General features: G+C 41.7%; 3 protein-coding genes across 3 annotated transcripts; 1 reads left to right on the top strand and 2 right to left on the bottom strand.

Annotated features, from left to right (window-relative positions):
* The first annotated feature begins 550 nt into the window (after positions 1-550).
* Positions 551-11301, top strand: gng7 (guanine nucleotide binding protein (G protein), gamma 7). The gene is made up of 4 exons (XM_018663585.2): positions 551-696; positions 4112-4261; positions 5235-5350; positions 5631-11301. The coding sequence occupies exons 3-4, from the start codon at positions 5270-5272 to the stop codon at positions 5754-5756; spliced, it is 207 nt and encodes a 68-aa protein (XP_018519101.1). The 5' UTR covers positions 551-696; positions 4112-4261; positions 5235-5269; the 3' UTR covers positions 5757-11301.
* A 1502-nt stretch (positions 11302-12803) lies between these two features.
* Positions 12804-15349, bottom strand: LOC108874969 (growth arrest and DNA damage-inducible protein GADD45 beta). The gene is made up of 4 exons (XM_018663584.2): positions 15183-15349; positions 14521-14622; positions 14146-14365; positions 12804-13896 (listed from the first exon to the last, which is right to left on the bottom strand). The coding sequence occupies exons 1-4, from the start codon at positions 15218-15220 to the stop codon at positions 13792-13794; spliced, it is 465 nt and encodes a 154-aa protein (XP_018519100.1). The 5' UTR covers positions 15221-15349; the 3' UTR covers positions 12804-13791.
* A 126-nt stretch (positions 15350-15475) lies between these two features.
* Positions 15476-19731, bottom strand: LOC108874968 (interferon-induced protein 44-like). The gene is made up of 8 exons (XM_018663583.2): positions 19567-19731; positions 18648-19146; positions 18365-18416; positions 17572-17767; positions 17215-17367; positions 16932-17103; positions 16227-16327; positions 15476-16131 (listed from the first exon to the last, which is right to left on the bottom strand). The coding sequence occupies exons 2-8, from the start codon at positions 19126-19128 to the stop codon at positions 15871-15873; spliced, it is 1416 nt and encodes a 471-aa protein (XP_018519099.1). The 5' UTR covers positions 19129-19146; positions 19567-19731; the 3' UTR covers positions 15476-15870.

Below are 19731 nucleotides of genomic sequence, written 5' to 3'. Positions count from 1 at the left end.
GTGTTATAATTTGTTAAACAATATGTCAGACACATTTAAACATAATGAAAATATTAAAGTATATATACAGTATAGCTATTTGGCCATTCTGAATAGATTCTGTGATCTTTTGAAGAAGGGTTTTTTTTTTGTTCATTTCACATGCAATGAAAATATCCAGGCAAATTCAGCTGCTTTGTTAAACAAAGGTCTGCACACTGAGAGAGTGTAGAGGAAGACATCTTCTGAATTAATACTGAATGTGACTTTCATTCAAGAAAGTTTTACCCAGTATACACTTCAAAATGTTCAAGCCATATGTCCTCAGGAGCTAAGGCGCCAGAGGTGCTCAGCAAAATAGGTGATTTACATCACCAGTATGTCTTTCATTATGAGAATAGAATTGCAGTGTGTACCCATTCAAAATCTTCTTTTCTGAGTATGTAGATCTGTGTGAATGTCTGGAAATATTTGTTTGGGAGCCCCTGGGTTAAAGCCGCTGTCACCAGATCGGATGGAGGGAGGGAGAAGGAGAGAGGGAGGAAGGGAGGAAGAGAAGGGAGGGGGCAGGGGGAGGGGAGAGGGGTAGAGGAGTGGACAGACACTGGTATCGGAGGGGGAGGCGTTTGGCTCGGTGAAGACGGGGAGTGAACGAGCAGAGAGGGTGAGAAACCAGCGGATCTGGCCCTTTAAATCACCAATACAGCGCATTCGGAGGTGAGTTTGGAGATATTCGGGTATTTTTCTCCCTGTGTATGATAATTGTAACGCGTGTGTGCGCCTCTGCAACCCCGGCTTTTCGTCACCGAGGGCGGCTGCAGCTGAGAGGGGCTTCATCAGTGTCACGAATCCGGATTTCCCCAGCCCTTTGCCGGCAGAGAGGGTGGGGAGGACCAGGGACAGGGTCAGTGGAAGATTTCCTTCAGCTCGCCTGGACTCTTGGGGACGCACAAGCCACTGTATCCCAAAAAAAAAACCTCTGGATCATATATGCTGAAGTAGGCCGTATGCCGATCAATTTGCATAATAGCGGAACATAAAGGCATGCGCTCCAGTCTTGTGCCCATTGTCGCTGGATGGGGTTTATATTGGCTGCTGTGGAGCCTGCCTCCCTCAAAACATGTCACCACCCTGCTCCCACGGCTAACAATCAGGGCCTTTTTTGCAGACCTGAAGCGGTCTAGTCTGGTCTTCACTTGGGAAAATATCTCTGGCTTTGATATGTGCACAAGGTCTGCCTGTGACTGCGCGCCCGTGCTTATGCGTGTGTATGTATGCGTGTGTGTGTGTGGTGTGTGGATAGCCATGGGAGAGAGAGGACATGCTGTTCTATCCATCAAAACGCCCGCATTGTGTTTTCACACGGTAGAGCAGCAAGCAGGGCCTATAGTGGAGGACATGGCTTCTTACTGTAGGCCCGATCGGACGCTAAGGAGCTGCTAGGATCAATAAGGATTGATGCATTTTTGCGCGTCTTGAGAGCGGCCGTGGCTTTTGCTGGCTGGCTGACTGACCGGGGCCTGTCCAGCTCTGGTGATGTGTTTTCTGGTCCAGGCCAAGAGAACTGACCAGCTTTACTGTACAGGGTCTTTGCGTCTGTGCATCGGCTTTCAAGAAAATGTTTTCAATTTGGGGGCGTATAGGAATGGAGAGATGCAACTGTGGAGGGGCAGAAATTCATGTTTGTGCTGGTTTTTAAGGGCACAGCTTCCTTCTCTCGGCGCGGAATGCGCCATAGCAGAAAGTTTGAAAAATCAACAGGCTGAAGAAATCAAAACATAGGGCTTGTAATGTCTCGAAAGTGTAAAGAACAACCATCAAGCTTGTTTATTTCTTGAAGGTGTGTCGCTGCGGGTTGCCACGTCTGTTCCTTAACCGGATGAGAAAATCTTAAAACATTCGTTTCTGAGCAAAACCACCATTTGCATTAGAATATACACTGTCAAAAACTCTAGATGTGAAAGCTACAATAGTTTGTAAACAGGATGCGAGTGCTGTCACTTCGCTTTAATATCATCCCAGATAAGTTGTAAGAGATGGTGTCACTTTTATCATTTTAGAGGTAGTTGAGTCTGTAGAGGTTAAACACTTAAAGTAAGAGAACATTACAGCAAATTGAACTCAAACACTAGTCCTGCTATAAGCTTATAGTGTTAACATTTTTGATTCAACTTTGTGGAAACTGTAGAGGCTGTAGTGTACGATGTGACTGCATTTTAAAGTAAGTCATTGCTGTTATTTATCTGTGTGTCCAGTGTATTCGTATGTTGGCTGTCAGTGATGTGGCCAATAGGGTGATTTAGGGACACTCCTCAAACCATGACAGATAATGACAAGCATGCAGTGTACTGTGAGAGATAAAAAAAAAAGTGTGTGTGTGATAATATAGGTTAGGTGGATTAAATGTGTTCACACAACCACAATATGGGGACTTACCACCCATTAGGGGACCTGTCCCCACAAGGTAGACCATTGCCTTTTAGGTTTAAAATTTGCACTTTTTATTTATTGCTTCTTTTCAATTTTGTTTTGTTTACTGTTAAGGTTAGGTCACATTCAGGTCAGGGTCAGGGTTAGGTTAGTTGTGGTTAGGTTAAAGTTAGGGTAAATTTCCAACAGGGCTGGTTGATACCGCTCCCAAAAAAAATTACCCAAAATTGATTCTAATCTAAACTAACCGGGACCAGAATCATCAATATCAGTGATAAATGTTTTACTAGTAAAGTGGCTAATATGGGGAGAGCCATTCACTATAATTAGCCAAACATTAGGCATTTCTTTTCACTCTGATATGGTGTTTACTTAACTGCATCCCTGTTAACAAGAGACAACAAATGTCCTTGTGTCCAGAAAGCAATGTAATGTAACACCGATGTTTATTTGTTTTTCTTTTGTTTGTTTGTCTTTGTTTTTTGTTTCAGTTATTGATGCCAGTATTGATTCTCAAAACAATACTCAAGCATCAGCAGAGTTGATACGCCCACCCTTAATCTTCAAGGAATTCATTTAAGTCAATGCAGTGTCCTCTTAAGTATAAAAAACAAACCAACAAACAATGTTCACTTGAAAACACAGGGGCACAAATGAAAAGGAACCACTCCAATACGCAGGCATTTTGACACAGTGGGTCTAGTTTGGATTACGAGTTGGTGCTCAGGGTTAAGATTAGGGTTAGGCTGGGGCACAGTCAATGAATGTCCTCACAAGTATAATAATACAAATGAGTGTGGAGATAGAAGGGGAGAGAGAATTTCATCAGGTGTTATAATATGAGTCTCCACTCCCCCCATTTTTCTCCCTCTCTCTCTTTCTCTCTCTCTCTCTCACACACACACACACACACACAACACACACACACACGCACACACAAAAGCCCTAATTACAGACATAAATCTCTGAGCTACTCCACAGTAGGAGTAATTAAAGCAGGACTCTCTTCCCGGGAGAGAGGGTGACAGACAGAGAGACAGAGTGAGAGACACGGTTGTAACACACTCATAGTGATGTAGGTGAAGAGCTAGGTGTGTTTTGATCATATGCACTGGAGGGGAAACTTCCACACCGCACTAAAACAAGTTTAAAAGGAAAAGTAAACTGCAGGTTTTTAATAAGATTTGGCCACCAAAGGTATGAACAAACTTGAAAGATCCTTGTTTTGGATCAGCAATGCAGGAATGTCCCACCATCTGATCAATTAAGTGGTATTACTGGTGCTTTTGTGAAGAAAAATGAAGTTGTGATGACAGATATTGTAATATGGATGATAAGGCTGATGATGACACTTTGGCAATGAAGCAAATTCCACCCTCAGGATCTGAGAATGTTAGTGGTTTGTTATTAAAATGTGAAAACTTGAACTGCAGTTTCACACAGCCCTGGTCTTTATGATGTAGTTCCACCAGGTCCAAAGTAACATGGGGGATAGTTTGAGAATGAATTGAAGCCAGTCTTTTAAAATTAGAAATTGTATGAGTAAAACTGTCCCTAACAAAAAATGTTGAGATCCCCAGGTATGCACAACTCCACAAGCAGACTATTTTGAAATGTATAAAATGTACTGTAGCTTTAGCTTAATTTTTCCAACTTTGCAGCTAAACCACCTGCTCATGTGACTTGTTCTCTTTCTACTCAGAGTCAAGCCAATGTGAGCTCAGCCATCACCCAGCTCTGTCGTTTTGACTTGGCAACTGTTTTACGGCCGTCCCTGCACCGCTCACAGTCAACCTCTCCATCCAGTCACATTAGTGTTCAGAGGGAGTCCTGTCTGTGCACCATCAGTCAGGTAATACTCTGTTTGTTCACAGACCACCTAGTCTCCAAAATGTCTTAGTTTCAACTTTGTGTTCCACTGAACTAAATCAAGCTTTCTTGTGAATTAACACAGTGTACTCACAAGCCCTGGAGACTGAATGAGGGTTTATTTGATAGTTTTGAACACAACATCAGAGCAAGTGTTTTTATCCAAAAGTCCAATTCTCAGCCTGGTCCATTACAGACCTGATGTACTATCCAAATTCAAATGTGGGCTTCCATACCTGCATTTACAGTGTGTGTGGTACATGCTAAAAACTTGTAGAATATCCACCACAAATGACAAACATTGATCCAGTAATAACTGCTTTTTGTATATGATGCTCTATTCTAGTTGCACTGTGCACATTACCTCCATAAACTGTATTTTGATCAAGAAACAGCCCCATCTATGTTTTCTCAATTATTAGTGTTGCACCACCATGCATTCACCACACAGTGGTGCAATAGATGTACAAACTGAGGCTATACAGTTTCCAAATGGAGGAATTGATGATTCAGTGATGATGTACTTTATAAATCAGTACAATATAAATTCAGCATCCTAGCAAACCCAGAGGCTAGTGAAAATTAAATTATAATTGTTGACTTACTAAAAAAAAACATCATACCTATACAAGTTTATATCACACTATAATGTGGCTGAAACAGCTGTTTAAAATGTGTTTCTATAATGTGGATAATCCACCCAGTCTTGTCCCAGTTACACACAAGGCACAAATCAAAACATAGCAGAACAACATCAGTCTGTTCATGCAAACCTATGTTCCAAAGTCGACTTTTGGAAGAGAGTGTGCTGTCACAGTGTTTTCTGCCTGGCCATTCCTCTCCCTGTGTATCCACCTAAGGCGTGCCAGCATATTTGATTTAATCATCCATCATTGTCTGCATAGTAAACATTTTTTTGGTCTCACCCTCTCTTTGTTTCTCTTTCTCTCATTCAGTTTTCTCCTGTGTTGGTGTATTCTGATGGATCAATATGTCTACCACTAATAATATCGCCCAGGCCAGGAAACTGGTGGAACAGCTGAGGATTGAGGCAGGGATTGAACGCATTAAGGTAGGATGATAGTTTACTGCCACATGTTTGTTTGTGTGTACTTTATCCATCAGCATCTGACTATAGTCTCTTCATTTCCCTCTCCTTTTTCTTCCCCTCTCCCCCTTTTTTCCTGCTTGTACCTTCTTTTATGTTTCATCATCTTCCCTCATCACATCCTCAATCTTTTGCCGCCATCTTTTTACTTTCCTATACCTTGTCCAATCTCTGCCTACATGTCATCCCATTTAAATCCTTCTCCCCCTTCTCTCCTCCCTCACCTCCTACTCTTTCTTGTCAGGTGTCAAAAGCAGCAGCAGACCTAATGAGTTACTGTGAGCAGCACGCTCGTAGCGACCCTCTGCTGGTTGGGGTTCCCACCTCCGAAAACCCTTTCAAGGACAAGAAACCCTGCATCATCCTATAGCTGCGCTCCACTCTTCCTGCCCCTACACACACACACACACACACACATAAACACACATTCACATACATTCATGCACATACAGACAAACACTCACACATAAACATACACATTCAATACCTAAATTGATCCCCAGGCTTCCCCAGACCACACACACACACACACACACATGCAAACACACAACCTCAAGCATCCCTGTCCAATCTTACAGGGCTATGTCTAGTATTCACATGCACACACTCACACAGAAACACACACTCCCAAAATAGCCACTCTGGAAAAGCGCCATACCCCAGAGCCACAGCTAAGGGGCAGGTATCATGTGCTCACAGTGGCCGAAATCAGTATATCACTGAGTATGATCCAAGGTGCTTTGGTAATATTCATATATGCTGGTAAATTAAATACAAGTGTCAGCTTAACTTGAAAAGGGATTTGGACATTAATAATCAGTAGGGAACTGGGATTTTATTTCTTTTGTCATGAAATGAGGGGCTGTGTAAAGGATGGACAGCTGTGCCATAGGCAGGGAGTGGGAGGATGCATGCGGGCAACAGAAACAGGCGGTAGGCGCTTCTGCCGACCGTGCCAAACACGACCTGGTGTCCCATTAAAAGCTCAATAAATGCTTTTTTTTTCTTTTGTGGGAGTTATAAAGGTCTGAGAGCTTTGTCCTCAAACCTGCCTGTGCTAAATCATGGCGGGGCCTTTCGAAGCAAGTGGCTAAAGCCTTTGCCTTTATCGGGCTATAGCATGTTTCCACCCAAACCTGTATCAACAGACCTTCTCTGCCTGTGGCCTCACTATGGCCGTCTGCAGCCTTTGGCCAAACCTCCAGCTGTGCCAACCTGTACAGAAAGTCGTCTCCGTAGATGCTGATCTGCTGTCACTGATTCCACAGCAGCTTATTATGGCTGCTGTTGGCTAAAATCGATGTCTAACCTGACCTCAGATCTGCACCTATGAGGGGAACACAGCTCTATACAGAACTCAAGCTATTAACCCCGGACGTTTACTGCATTTTTCTTAAGAAATACTTGTTTGTGAACTCAATGTATGTTTTGATATTTTGTTGAAGCATTACTTAACAGATAAGGTAATACTGTACTTTTTTTTTTTTTTGATTGTTTTGCTTTTTCATAGGTGTTGCTCCTGGCTGATCAGGTTTCTTTTCCTGCTAGTATTAATGAAATGACTGGAGATCTGATTGCTAGCCAGGGGTAATACCTAACCAGATACCTGCTAGAATCTTAAACAAAGGTTTCTACTGTACATCAAGCCTCCCTGTGCTTTACCCTGAGAGAGGGCGAGGTCGCAGACTGACCACACCCCTGAGACTCAGTCTGCAAGGACTGCAGTGCTGGAGGAGAATGCCCCAAGTTTAAAAACTAAAAATGAAGCTGTCCCAGAAAGTTAAAATTGAGCTTTCCAGTTTCTACCCTCTCCACTCATGATGGATTCTTTTCACTGGCAGGCAGAAAAGAAAGATTGCATGGGATAGTGCAAAGATGGAGGTGTTTGTTTCATTCAACTCTGTAGTGGAGAAGAGGGTCTTGTTTTAATGCATAATAATTCTGGCTATAAATCAGGAAGTATATTTGTTGCCTGGCTTTACCAGTCTTTAAAGTTTCCAGTCTCTCCGGTGTAACAGCTCTCTTTAATGTGAGCTCAAACTGGTCATGGGATCGGATCTGTAAGAGCTGGCAGTCCCTTCTCGGTTTCCTCTTTCCTCCTGTCCTCCTCAACGCTCCTCCTCTCTGAAAAACCAAACTTGATTGTAAAAAATGAAGATGAAGTGGGGAAAAAAATGAAGTTAAGAGAAACAAACTAAGTGTATAAACTTTCTTTCAGACATGTGCAGAAGTGATAAGTTGAAGAGTAGCTGTTTTGGGTTTATTTTTGAGTTTTCTTCTTTCTATGGAGTCCATGGAACCTGGTGAGTTGAGTATTACCCTGTACAGTGTTTGTAAGATACAAAATCTAAACACAGAATCCCCCTCTGTGGATGTTGGATTTTTTTAGTACTACTTATTCTGTTCTGTCAGTCAGGATCATGTCTGTCTTCATTTTATTTTTTGTTGTCATTCAGGTTTTAGAGGCTTGCGATAGCGGAGGTTGGTTTTAACCACAGATACAAATACAACCACCTGATGAGGATAAAATAATGTAAAATAGAAATGTCAGCCCTGTTAGGTTTAGGATTATATCCTGTTAGAGGATGAATCAACATCGGACCTCATTCCAGTGGCAAAAACCAACCTCCTGATCTATCCTTAAACACCAGAGCAGCCCACAGATTTTAAGTTTTTCTCAAGCGTTGGTTTTGGTGGGCGACAAACAATGAGGACAACACACATATACACAACACACACCTACACTCTCTCTTGCAGTTGCTTTTTAGGCTCGAGGGATGATTGTCAGAGGTCAAAAGTTAAAGGAGCTGTGAGGGCATGGCGTTGTGAGCTGGGTTTTGACGGTTAATTGCTGAAAGAGGAGACCTTTGTGCCGTCATATTTACGAGTTAGCATTTAGCCAAGGCTTTTGTCAGGAGTTCCATACAGTGATAGAGGAGGGTGGGGTCATTTGAACAGGATTTATCACTGCTGATTGACTGTCTTGGGGGTTAAGCCCACTGCTTTTCTGTTCTCTAATCACTAGGTCAATATGACCCACCTGTCACACTGACAGGACTTTTTCTGGAGGTGGTGAGAGGTGAGCAGTTGTTTGTGTGTTAATAGGTCCACACCTACTCATTTGAGAGTGTGTGTGCTGAAGGCCACCGCATAAATATCTACCGTAAAAAGTAACTTTGTGTTGCATTGAGTCCTTAGACATTATCTTGAAAAAAGGCACCTGTTTGGCAGATTTGTGAGCTTGTCTTTAGAGGAATAGTTGAGAAATATGCTAGTTCACTTTTCTGTGAGATTTAGTGGAGATTAGATTAATATCACTCTCTGTGAGGTAAGCTGTCACCAGCAGTAAGTTAACTTAGCTCAGCATAAGGACTGGAAACAGCATGCCTGGCTCTGTTGAAAGGTAATAAAATCCACCAACCAACATCTCTAAAGCTCACTAATTTGCACATTATATTTAATTTATATAATTGCTAAAAATACAGTTTGCAGTTTGCAGTTTGTTTTTCTTTAGAGGTCATAGCAGGCAGATTTTCTTACCTTTGAACACAGCTAGTTAAGGTGTGTCCCCTTGTTTACAATCTTTATGCTAAGCTAGGCTAACCAGCTGCTGGCTGTAGCTTCATTTCTGACATTCATACAGTGCTATCAATTTTCTCATCTAGTTCTCTGCAAGAAAACATATTTCAGCATACAAACTTGATGATACAAAACAAGGTTAAATCTCCAATTAACATCACTGTTTTTTTCACTCTAGGCGATGGCTCCTGATACAAAGCCCTGCTTCATCTTTCAGTTGCCTTTGTTCCTGCCAGAGAGAGCAGGCCGTTCCCAAAGTACAGAGAGAGCAGGAGCTGGAGAAAGGCCATAGTGAGTGCTGAGGGTATGTGTGTTTGTGTGCATGTGCGTGTGTGTGGGTGTGTGTTGGATGGTAGCATTTGGGAGATGGAAGGATGATTTGGCAGAGCAGTAGGCAGAGAGGAGAAAATAGAGGTGCAGGCGTGTGTGTGTGTGTACGCCTGTATTTATGCATTTGCAAGAGAGACGCATTGTGTAAGAACATGCAGGACCTCTAGTGCGGTGCAGAGTGTCACATAGTAATGTTACAGTACTGCAGTCCTACAATTACAGGTCAGGGTGATTCTGACCAGAGGAGAGGTCATGTGACACTGTGTGAGTCAGAACAGCATGTATGGCCTCCACTCATTTTAGAGAAGCATAAAATAGGATTCAGTCACATGCTAAAACTGTTTAGTTGAAATGTAGGAAGTGATGTTGATGTGATGACCAATAATAACCTTAATAATAGTCCAAAGCTGACATATTCATTTATTTAAAGACTTTGTTTTTCAGTTTAGTTATATCTGTGCCTGTATCAGCTATGTTATATTAGCTGCAGTGCTTATTTCACCACTCATTTAAGCCTTAGTGACCTTAAGGAATAGTTCAATTTCTTGCCAAGAGTTAGATTAGAAAATAGATACCATTTTCATGTCTGTTTGTAGAATATGATGCTACAATCTGCAGCCTGTTAGCCTAGCTTAACTTTAAGACTGGAAACGGGGAAACAGCTAGCCTGGCCCTGTTCAAAGGCAACAAAATAAGCCTATCAGCACCTCTAAAGTTCACTAATTCACATGCTATATTGTGTTGGGGTCTTGAAGTTGCGCAGACTCCATGATATTACTGCACCTAGCCAAGAAATAGTCCAGCTCATAAAATGAGAACTTTTCTTTTTTATACTTTGGTTTTTGTAAAAATTAAACAAATGATATATAATGTGTTACTGAATGAGCTTTAGAAGTGCTGGTAGTTTGGTTTTGTTATCTTTATACAGAGCTAGGCTTGCTATCCCCCCAGTTTCCAGTCTTTATGCTAAGTTAAGCTAACCAGCTGCTGGCTGTAGCTTTATGTTTAGCAAACATATATGGAAGTATATATTCTTCAAATCTAACTCTCAGCAGGAATGCAAACAAGCATATTTCTCTTTCTTTGAATTACATAAATTCTTTATCTTATCTGTAGAGATAATTAAAGAGAAAACAACAGAAGAAATAATAATGACTGTACAAACAGAAACCTGAGTGCACATCGCAGTGACAGGTAGGAAGTTACTTATCTGGGATAAGTTTACTTTCCCAGAACCTTATCTGTTGTAAGACTGAGGAAATAACTGAATCACTTTTAGGAAAGGAAATGCAGTTCCTTGTTATTTTTTACAACTAAACTTAAAGAGGTTTACAGCTTCAGAAGACTCGCACAACATAAAACAGGCACGCCTATCATATCAGCACACACACATGCATACACTGATGTTGTCCTGATGGTGTCTGACAGATGCTGTTTATTATTATTTTTTTTATCATCATTGTTTTCCAATCATTCCATTGCTGGTTGGGCTTACAATCAGAGACAGCCAGCCGTTGGTTTGGCTGACAGTTTGTCTGATTGGTTGGTTGTTAGTTTGCCTTATAGTGGCGTATATTGTGTTAATGCTGGTGTTGGGGTTATCAGATCAACAGAATGAACAGTCTTAAAGTAGAACACATGGCTCAAGATGGAAATCCACTGGTGTTGTGACACAAATTGCGAGCCCTGGTGAAATTCATGTCTGGTCAGGTGGGGAGAGTTGAGGCTCCTCACTGGTGGACTTTCATATCAAACATCACTGAATCGGCTCTGAGCCCTTCCCGAGACTCATCTTTTGTGTTCTGATCTCCTGTGTATGCATACAGTATATGTATCTTTTTGCCTTGATTGATTATGAAGAAAATATATCTATTTTTTGTAACTGTTCTCTGATGTGCCATAACTCATGTTTTCTTGCACACTGTTAATATTTTGTGGATATTGCTGTTAAAAAAGACGATATTGAGAAGTAGATAACATTAATAAAAAGATGATATAATAACACATGCCTGTTGTTTAAGTTTTACTTTTAGCCACACAAGCAGCATGGCTTCAAATGTTGGTTAGTTGGTCGTAACATAAAGGTCAGAGTGCACATTGGCACAAAATTTTGTACAGAAGTCTTTCAAGGTTTCCAGATGATGCATCCTTATTTCTTTGCTAATCCCCTTACTTTTCCTTTAGCGCCACCATGACATTTGTAGTTTTAAGTGACATTGTATGGGCTGTCAGCTGTACTTTGTCTGTGCTAATGTCAGTACTAATTAGCTAATTTTAGTGTGCTAACATGCATCATGGTCAACACTGCAAACATTACCCCTGCTAAACATTGGCATGGCTGCTAAATATTGGCATCTCTGCACTTAAGTAGCTGCAGCATCACAGAGTTCCCAGAATGGCTAGAGCCTCTTAGTCTTGTAAATTATTAGCTGCAGTTTACTGGATTTCTGTTTGCTCTCTCTAAGTAGGGAAGGGTGGCTCTTTCTCACACTGATTGTAAAGATACATAAATGCACACGCACACACATGCTTAAGGGCCCAGTGGTTACATGATGTGCAGAGCACTAAACGCAGTAAACAAAGAGCATGACTAGGTAAAACCTCCCAGTTGGGTCATTTCACAGGAATGCCATTGTTGCAAGTCCTCTTTCTTCTGAGCTTCTGCTTCAACAGTCACGAGTATCTACCAAGTTTCAAACCATACTTCCCCCAGATGCCTCTGCAAGTCAAAAGCCAATCAGATTTAGGGTGGATGAGCCACAGCCAATCAAAAGTCAGTCCCTCTCTCCAGTCACTCCCCTGTCCAGCTGATAGTAAACAAATGGGAGGTCCATGTGCCTGAATGTTCCCTCTCTTCCCTGCTCGGCATTCAGAGCTGTGAACAAACATGTGAGAGCAGAGGGTGGAGTGGGGAGGAAAAGCAGCGTGAAAGGAGGGCAGAGCACAGGACAAACCACTTGTACTATGTTGCAGGAACATCGTGATACCTGATCATGAGTAGATATGTACTGTGGCAAGGGTGGGGTTACACCAAGAGTAATTTGGTCATGTTTTGGCTTTCAGCCCTTTGCAACATGCATCTTAGCATCTCATCTTAACACGTTGCAACATATTACATAAAACATGTACACAACAAGATAATACTGCAAATTACTTGTTAGAAGTTAAATCTAAACTTGTGACAGGCAATTTGCATTTTTCCTGCAGGTTTTCCCTCCCTTCTTCTTGGCTAGTCGGGACAGCATGTCTGCATCGGCTTGTTTTGCCTGTTTGTTCCAACACAATGAGTTTCTGTCTCCACCCCAGTTTCTCTGTGACTGACTTATGTTTACTACAATAGAAAAGCTTGGCAGCTCTGGTAATGACAAAGACTTTGCCCAGAGTGCACATGTTTTTTTTCCATCACTTGAACTCAAATGTAAACTGTAGTTGCATGAGTCAGCTGCTTCCATGACGCACACTTGGCTGTTTTGAAATCTGAGCAGAAACCTATTGATAAAGCAGTCAATTATGAACACAATAATTTATTGACTTGGATAACAGTTTTAAAAAAAATCTGACAATAAATAGCTACTCATACAACTGATACAATCAATAAATTAATGGTATAACCACTTATTAGTTTAACAGCATTTTTATCAAAAAGGCAGCACTCTTGAAGGCACAAAGATATTGACTGGCATCACTTTCTGTACAATAACAATTTGAAGCCAGCTTGTTCATCAGATCAGACAGCTCAATCTGTATCCTCCTCTGAACAAAATACATCATGTTCTGAGCCCCTTTTTGCAGTTCTTTTTCAGGCCTGCAAAACCAATAAATCCTGTGTGACTTTAACTCCAACATCATTTTCATTTCAGTTTCCATGGTGATGAGTCCTCCACAGGTTCAGCTGCTCATTTCAGGAACGCACATGCTGCACGCCCAGTCTTTTCTAAAGAAAGACTTGAGTATTGTACACGCATACCACACATTCACACACACACACACACACACACCTTCTCTCCAAGGACCTCTCCCATGTGAGAATACAACAGGAATGTTGGGCATAGTTTCGCCACTACAGCATTCCTGTCCAGTCCACAGAAATACACAGATCTCCCTGGACAAGTTAGGGTGTGGAAGTTTTGTTTTCAAAGCTACTACTCCTCTACTGATTAATGTCATACCCCGTAAACATTGTGAGTAGTCAAACAGAATGTCAAAATAGAAGCATAGATTTTGTTTTACTGACAAAGTAAAAACAATGTGGCCTGGGTGGGAATCTACTTTTCTGTCTGTATCTTTTGCACAAAACAGATCATTGAAACCAGTCTCCACTCCGACTTGAAGGTCGCTGAAAGGGAGTCCTTGGTCCCTTCTTGTAATCAGTTTGGACGGCCCCGTCTCAGTCCCCTCCAGGCCGTCCCTGCTTGACTTGACCTCCATCAGATCCTTCAGTTCATCAGTATCCGAGGAGCTCTTGTGTTTGTTGGTGTGTTCAGGTGCCAGACCCTTCAGCGTTCTTGCAGGACAAGTTCAGGCACCCACTGGTCGAGGCGTCGGCTCTCCTGGCAGTAGGTTCCCACCTCTTGTAGCCTGCAGTGGTCAGCCTGGGGGTTCTGCACAGGAAACATATCCAACGTCAAATTCATGGTCACACTTTAAGGAGAATTTGACATGCAGACAGCATTTGCAATTCAAAAAGAAAAATAAAATCACAAAGAAATGACAGATAAGTAGTTGAAATGTCTTCCTTCGCTGCCAAAAAGTATGAAGCAACATTTTAGCAACTGCATGGAAATAATCTGGAATAATACATTTCCACTTTCAGTTACATAAGAGCCAACTGTTGTGCTGAGTCAACACACCGTAACCAGCATGCAGTGAAGGTCTCCATGCTCTTCCTGGTTTCTGTTGGCATCCACTGCTCCTAGCAGCAGCTGCCGGAGCCGCTGAACCCCGGAGACTCGCAGGATGGTGATGCCGCTGTCACAGCAGAAAGACTGCAGCAGGGTGAAGTGGATCTGCAGCGCCACGTCGTCCTTGTCGTCGGCTGCCAGGACGCACAGGACCACACTGTCTGGATCTCTGAGGAGGGAAAATAAGAAAATTATGAGTTTCAGGCAGACACTTGCATTCACACGCCTGGGGGCTGTTAGGCTGGGCAAAGTTATTATTTGAACAGAGAGAGAAGCTCATACTTGTGTGCTATTGTGAAGCCAAAGAAAACAGTTCAAACTCACGCATTTAGAAGTTTAGCTGATTCATAGATGCCAATGGTAAGGCAGTCTTGTTTCTGAGCCGTTACCAGCAGCTCTTCCAGAGCCAGACCTGCTGACTGCATCCTGAAGGGGGGGGCAGAGTAATTAGCTTTTTTTATTCGGCAGTAGAACAAAATGTCAAACATCCCCTGCAGTTCTTCTGTCAAAACTGACTCATTACTTCATCAATTTAAGAAACTGTTGCATGTGGATGACTGGTAAAATAAAGAGGCACGAGGTTTTAAGTCTAAGTTATATGGTCCACACAAAGGAGCTTTGCAGGTTGTGCAACATGCATGCACAGAACTGTGTAAACACATCTTAAAATTTGAATGATGAGAGTAAATATGACTTTTTATACTTTAGAAAGTCTCTTTGCATCTACTTATACAGTTGCAGTATGCTTATATTTGGTCAAACCTAAATGTTATGGAAATATAGTGGCAGTTCTGACACTGAGATATCGTATGTTGTGTTGAAGGTTTCTGCACTGCAGCCAGTAAATCTTAAATCCAAGCTCTGATCCAAGGGTCAAAGGACGAGAGACTGTCCAGCACATGATTTCCATCCACATGGCACAGATAAGGCATAAAACTATCGCTAAATCTAACATTATCTGTAGAAAACCGATCGAGAAATCTCACCTGTTCTCGGTGGATCCAAAGCTTTCTTCTGGAATCATGTCTGAAAATCAAGAAATAATCCCAGTGAGAAAAAGCGTGACAGTAGTAGACCGGTAATTTGGATATTCCCTCAGTACGTCTAGTCCCTGTACGAGCAGTTTGTGCAGCGTATGTTGTTGGCAACGTTGCGACACAGTCTTTATACCGGGGCTGGGAGGAGGGCGGCACCAACACTGCAAGAGTTTTGCAATTGGCTTTAAAAAAAATAATTAAAAAAAGGACAGGAAAGGAAAGAAAGAAAAAACCCTCATCTCTTATTTGTCATGTGGGCTCGTGGGTTTATTTGTTTGGTTTTTGTGATGACTTTACACAACACAGAAGTACATTTGCTTTGTCATTCTGACTTTGTGATGTATGTGACATTTAAGTGCTCAAAACATGTGATCATAAAGAAACTCCTCAGTACAAATCTACTGATAAAACATTTACTTATTGAATAGGTTTGACCATTAGGAAAACAGTTGTGCAACAGGATCCACACCTTTTCATAACGTCCCAAGTTTCCATAACTGGACACCAGTGATTATGAAGTTATGACTGACATCTAGTGGCTGACTGCGGGAAAGATCAGAAGCATCTTTCAAACAACTTTCTTTGAAAGATGTCAGACCTCAGTGTAAGGTTTGGAGAAATGACAATATTCTGTCTTTCACATGATTTTTTGTTCAGCATGTCTTGATAAGATGGGGGCTGGATGATCACTGGATCTGTAGAGCTCCAGGTTGTCATTCACCTCCTGATCCTCAGTATCAAGATTCTCAAAGAAGCTATCTGCGTAGTTCAGCATCTGCTCCACAGCAGTGAAGAGCAAAATGTCAGTGTCCTGGTCCAGATCCAGCTCCTCGCTGTAGTTCTTCACTGGCAGCACACAGGTCAAGGGGATGCCGAGAGACTCACTCAGTTGGCGTGCCTGGAAGACGGCCAGGCAAATTTACATGGATTAAATTACCAATACCAGCACAGCTATTTTCCACCTGATATAGTGAATGACTGTGAAAATATTACCTTCCTCTGGATGTAAACACTGCGATAAACATTCTTCAAGTCCTCTGCCACTAGCGGACAGGCCTCCTCTACTTTGGTCATCAGAAGTATCTGAGGAATGCCTGTAAAGATGAGCAGAGGAAAGAAATCAGAACAAAATAATAGAGGAGATCATAATGAGGAGCAGTAAATGCAAATAGAATGAAGAACACAAATTAAAACCAATGGTGAGATTTGTAAAAACTGTCATGATCTGCCCCTCTGAGTTATATGATTGATCATTTCCTGTTTTATTTTGAAATTTCATCCCCTCACCTGTTGCTCCCATTTCCTGTCAGACACACAGTCTCTTCCCACCTGCAGCTCATTGCACAATCAACCTGGTCCATATATACAAGTGCACTTCATTCCTTTGTCTGTTCTGTTATCCTGAGTTGCTGTGTGTTTCTGCCTGTGGGGTTGACTCCTGTGAGTTTCTAGTTGTCCTGATTCCTGCGTATGTTTTCACCTACCAGTCTTCCTGCCATCAGACTCATCTGCTTGTAAGCCTGCTTTTTTTTTTTTTTTTTTTTTGTATATCATCACTAAACTTGCCTGCCTAGAAGTCTGCATTTTAGTCTAACTTCCCTAAACTTTAATAAAAACAATATTTAACCTTTCAAAATATCAAGATATACACTGATACATTGTAAAATTCTCTGAAAATAACATAATTCAATTGCTAACCCAGCTGGTTGGTCTTTTTACGGATGGTGGCAAACTTGTCCAGCATTTTTTGGGTCAGGAGAGAAACCTTGCAGGTGTCAACCACATAAACCACACAGTGAATCTTGTCACTCAGGGTCACATGCCTCTTGTAGCCAGGAGTGCTATCCAAGAGAGGAGCAGAGGGACTAAACTAAAAGAGAAATAAAACATTTGTTATTCACTCAATAGCCATCATTCCTACCACAAAATCAGTTACATAGAGATGGGGGCATGTACGTAGGTGGTTAATTATATGGGACACCTGGTAGCGATCCTTGATGTGCCCCTTATGGATGTTGACCAAGTCTTCAATGTCCAAACCAGTGTCAGCATTTTCCTCCAGCCCCATTGTGTCACACAGGATCAGAGGAAGAGCTCCACCACCTTTCCCTGCCTTGATGGTGTAAGTGCGAAACTACAGAGATATGCAATTTGATGGGACATACAGTATTGGTTGAGCATGTGGAGTCAGTTTTGCATTCATATTACAGGCAGTTAAGGAACTGAAACCCATTTATATGACCTACAGTGTGTACCAGTTTTTCAGGTATTTTCTTAATTCATTATTGTCCCCTTTAATAGATCAGCATATTCTAACTAGTAAAATGTTTTCGTGCACCTGAGTGGTCACACTTGTCCCTGCTGTACCCGCGATGGCCTGGGACGTCATGTTGCCTCGAAACGCTGAGTTGATGGAGTTGAAGAAACTGGACTTGCCAGCCCCAACTGGACCCACCAACAACACCCTGGCCTGATTAACTGTTTTGATGCAAGACTTATAGTTCAGGATGCTGTTCATCAACTGCTGCTTTCTCCTAAAGGAAACAGAAATTATATAGACTATATTTATAGGTCTAGTATGGCTCCACTGCAGAGGATTGGTTCAATAGATTTATTTAATGCAGAGCGTTAGAAAGTTTCAAGTCGGCAACAACTGCAACCACACCCAACAGTGATGTCACAGTGTACTGACATACTCCTACACGCCTGTCTTAAATTAATAAAACAAAATTTGTGCATATTTTAATATTTAAAATACAATTTGTTAAAACAGGTGACAAAATGGCCTCAAATTTTAAGAAATTATATTTTTATGTGAGCTTATTAAAGGTATTAGGTGGAGTATATTTTCACAAGAGAGTTGCCATCTTGGTTGTATCATGCTGTTCCACTGATTGATGGCTGCCTGTAGTAAAGCAGTGGTGCAGTGAAGAAGTGGACTGCTAACAAGCAAACCAAGCTATTACATTACTATACATTGCTATATAACATTTAAGATTTAATTATTTATTTCAACCTGTTTGCTAAATCTAGAGAGACAGTGTGTTTTTGGTGAAAAGTTGTGAATTGTATAAAAGAACTCCACAGGATACCTTTAATAATGGCAGAAGTTGCCACAGATTTTTACATACTCAGCAGTCCACTGGATGTTCCTCCAGGGTTTGGCCAGGAGATCTCCCAAACCTGCAGGAAATAAATTTATTTTAACACATTGACTTATTTCATTCTGAGACAGTACCACTCTTAGTCACAACATAGTGCCATACTCTACAGAGATGGTCTTGCCTAATTCAATATAAAAATGATCAATCATGTTCGTTAAACGTGTAAGGTACACATTATTCATAAGTCAAGTGGGAAAAGGTTGTCTATTTTTGAGAGAAGAGAAAGGAAAAAGTGCTTATTGTCACACACCTTCAACTCGATACACCTCAAACTCAGTCAGTGCTAAGTCTCCTCCATGCATTGCAGCTGCCTGAAAGTGGAAACCCGTCCCTGGCTTGGACTGGACTGCAGGTCCATCCTCATGCAGGAACAGCAGAGCGCCATAATTTGGACCAGTGGCTCCATCTGTGAAGGCACACTGTCCGCTGATGCCTGCCACCCTCAGTGGCTTGTTTCCCTCTGCACTGATGCTGTACAGGAAAGCCGTCTCGTCCTTGATGTCCTCTCCGCACTGGGTGTAGTCCTTAGAGGTGTAAGCTCCAAAAACAAACCCGGCAGCGTTGTAGGCAACAATGACAGTGGCCCCCTGTTTGTCACAGTGGCTGTGGAAAGCAGCAGCAGTGAAGCCGTGGACGCTGGCTTTATAGAGCAGGTGGAGTCTGACATGACCCAGAAGAGAGTACAGCTTCTTCTGCTGATCTTCAGACAGACCGGATATGACCACAGACATGATGGCTGTCTATTGTGTCTAAACACAAGTCAGCATAACGTTAGAAGAAGTTACTGTTTTTACAGTGTAAAGACTTGGGTGTTTGTGACATGAGGTGTTCAGTTTTAGCTCAATTAATATTTTTTTCCAAAACTGTAGGAGAGTCTTTGTGCAAATGTTTTAGTTCTTAGACTGCAGCTTTCTTTATCATGTAAATTCTAAAGCATTCATTAAAGATCACAGCTATGTTTGACTGCTAAAAAGATAATATAACCACAAATGTGCTCCCAGGTGGATAAAGCCTCAAAGCGAAAGCAAAAGTAACATTTGATTTTTTAAAAAATCCTCCAACAAATTAAACTGATGATCAGTAAGATTGTTCAAATCTGACCAGCAACAAAGATTTGTTTTATCTGGATATAATAGATGCAGTTAGATGTTCATATAGATCAAACTCACCTGCAGTAGAAGAAGCAATGTGGTAATAAAAATGCAGCAAGCACTGTGGTTTAGTGTTTGTGTGTTCTCCTGTTGAGAGTCAGAACAGAAGTGAAAGTGAATCATCACTGCATGGCACACCCTGGGGTTTCCTACTTTTTCAAATAAAGCCAAAGAACACCCAAC

This window comes from Lates calcarifer, linkage group LG19 (genome assembly GCF_001640805.2).
Source record: "Lates calcarifer isolate ASB-BC8 linkage group LG19, TLL_Latcal_v3, whole genome shotgun sequence".
Lineage (NCBI taxonomy): Eukaryota > Metazoa > Chordata > Actinopteri > Centropomidae > Lates > Lates calcarifer.
The sequence above is the reverse complement of the archived record's forward strand: the minus strand, read 5'-3'. Positions and strand labels throughout refer to the sequence as shown.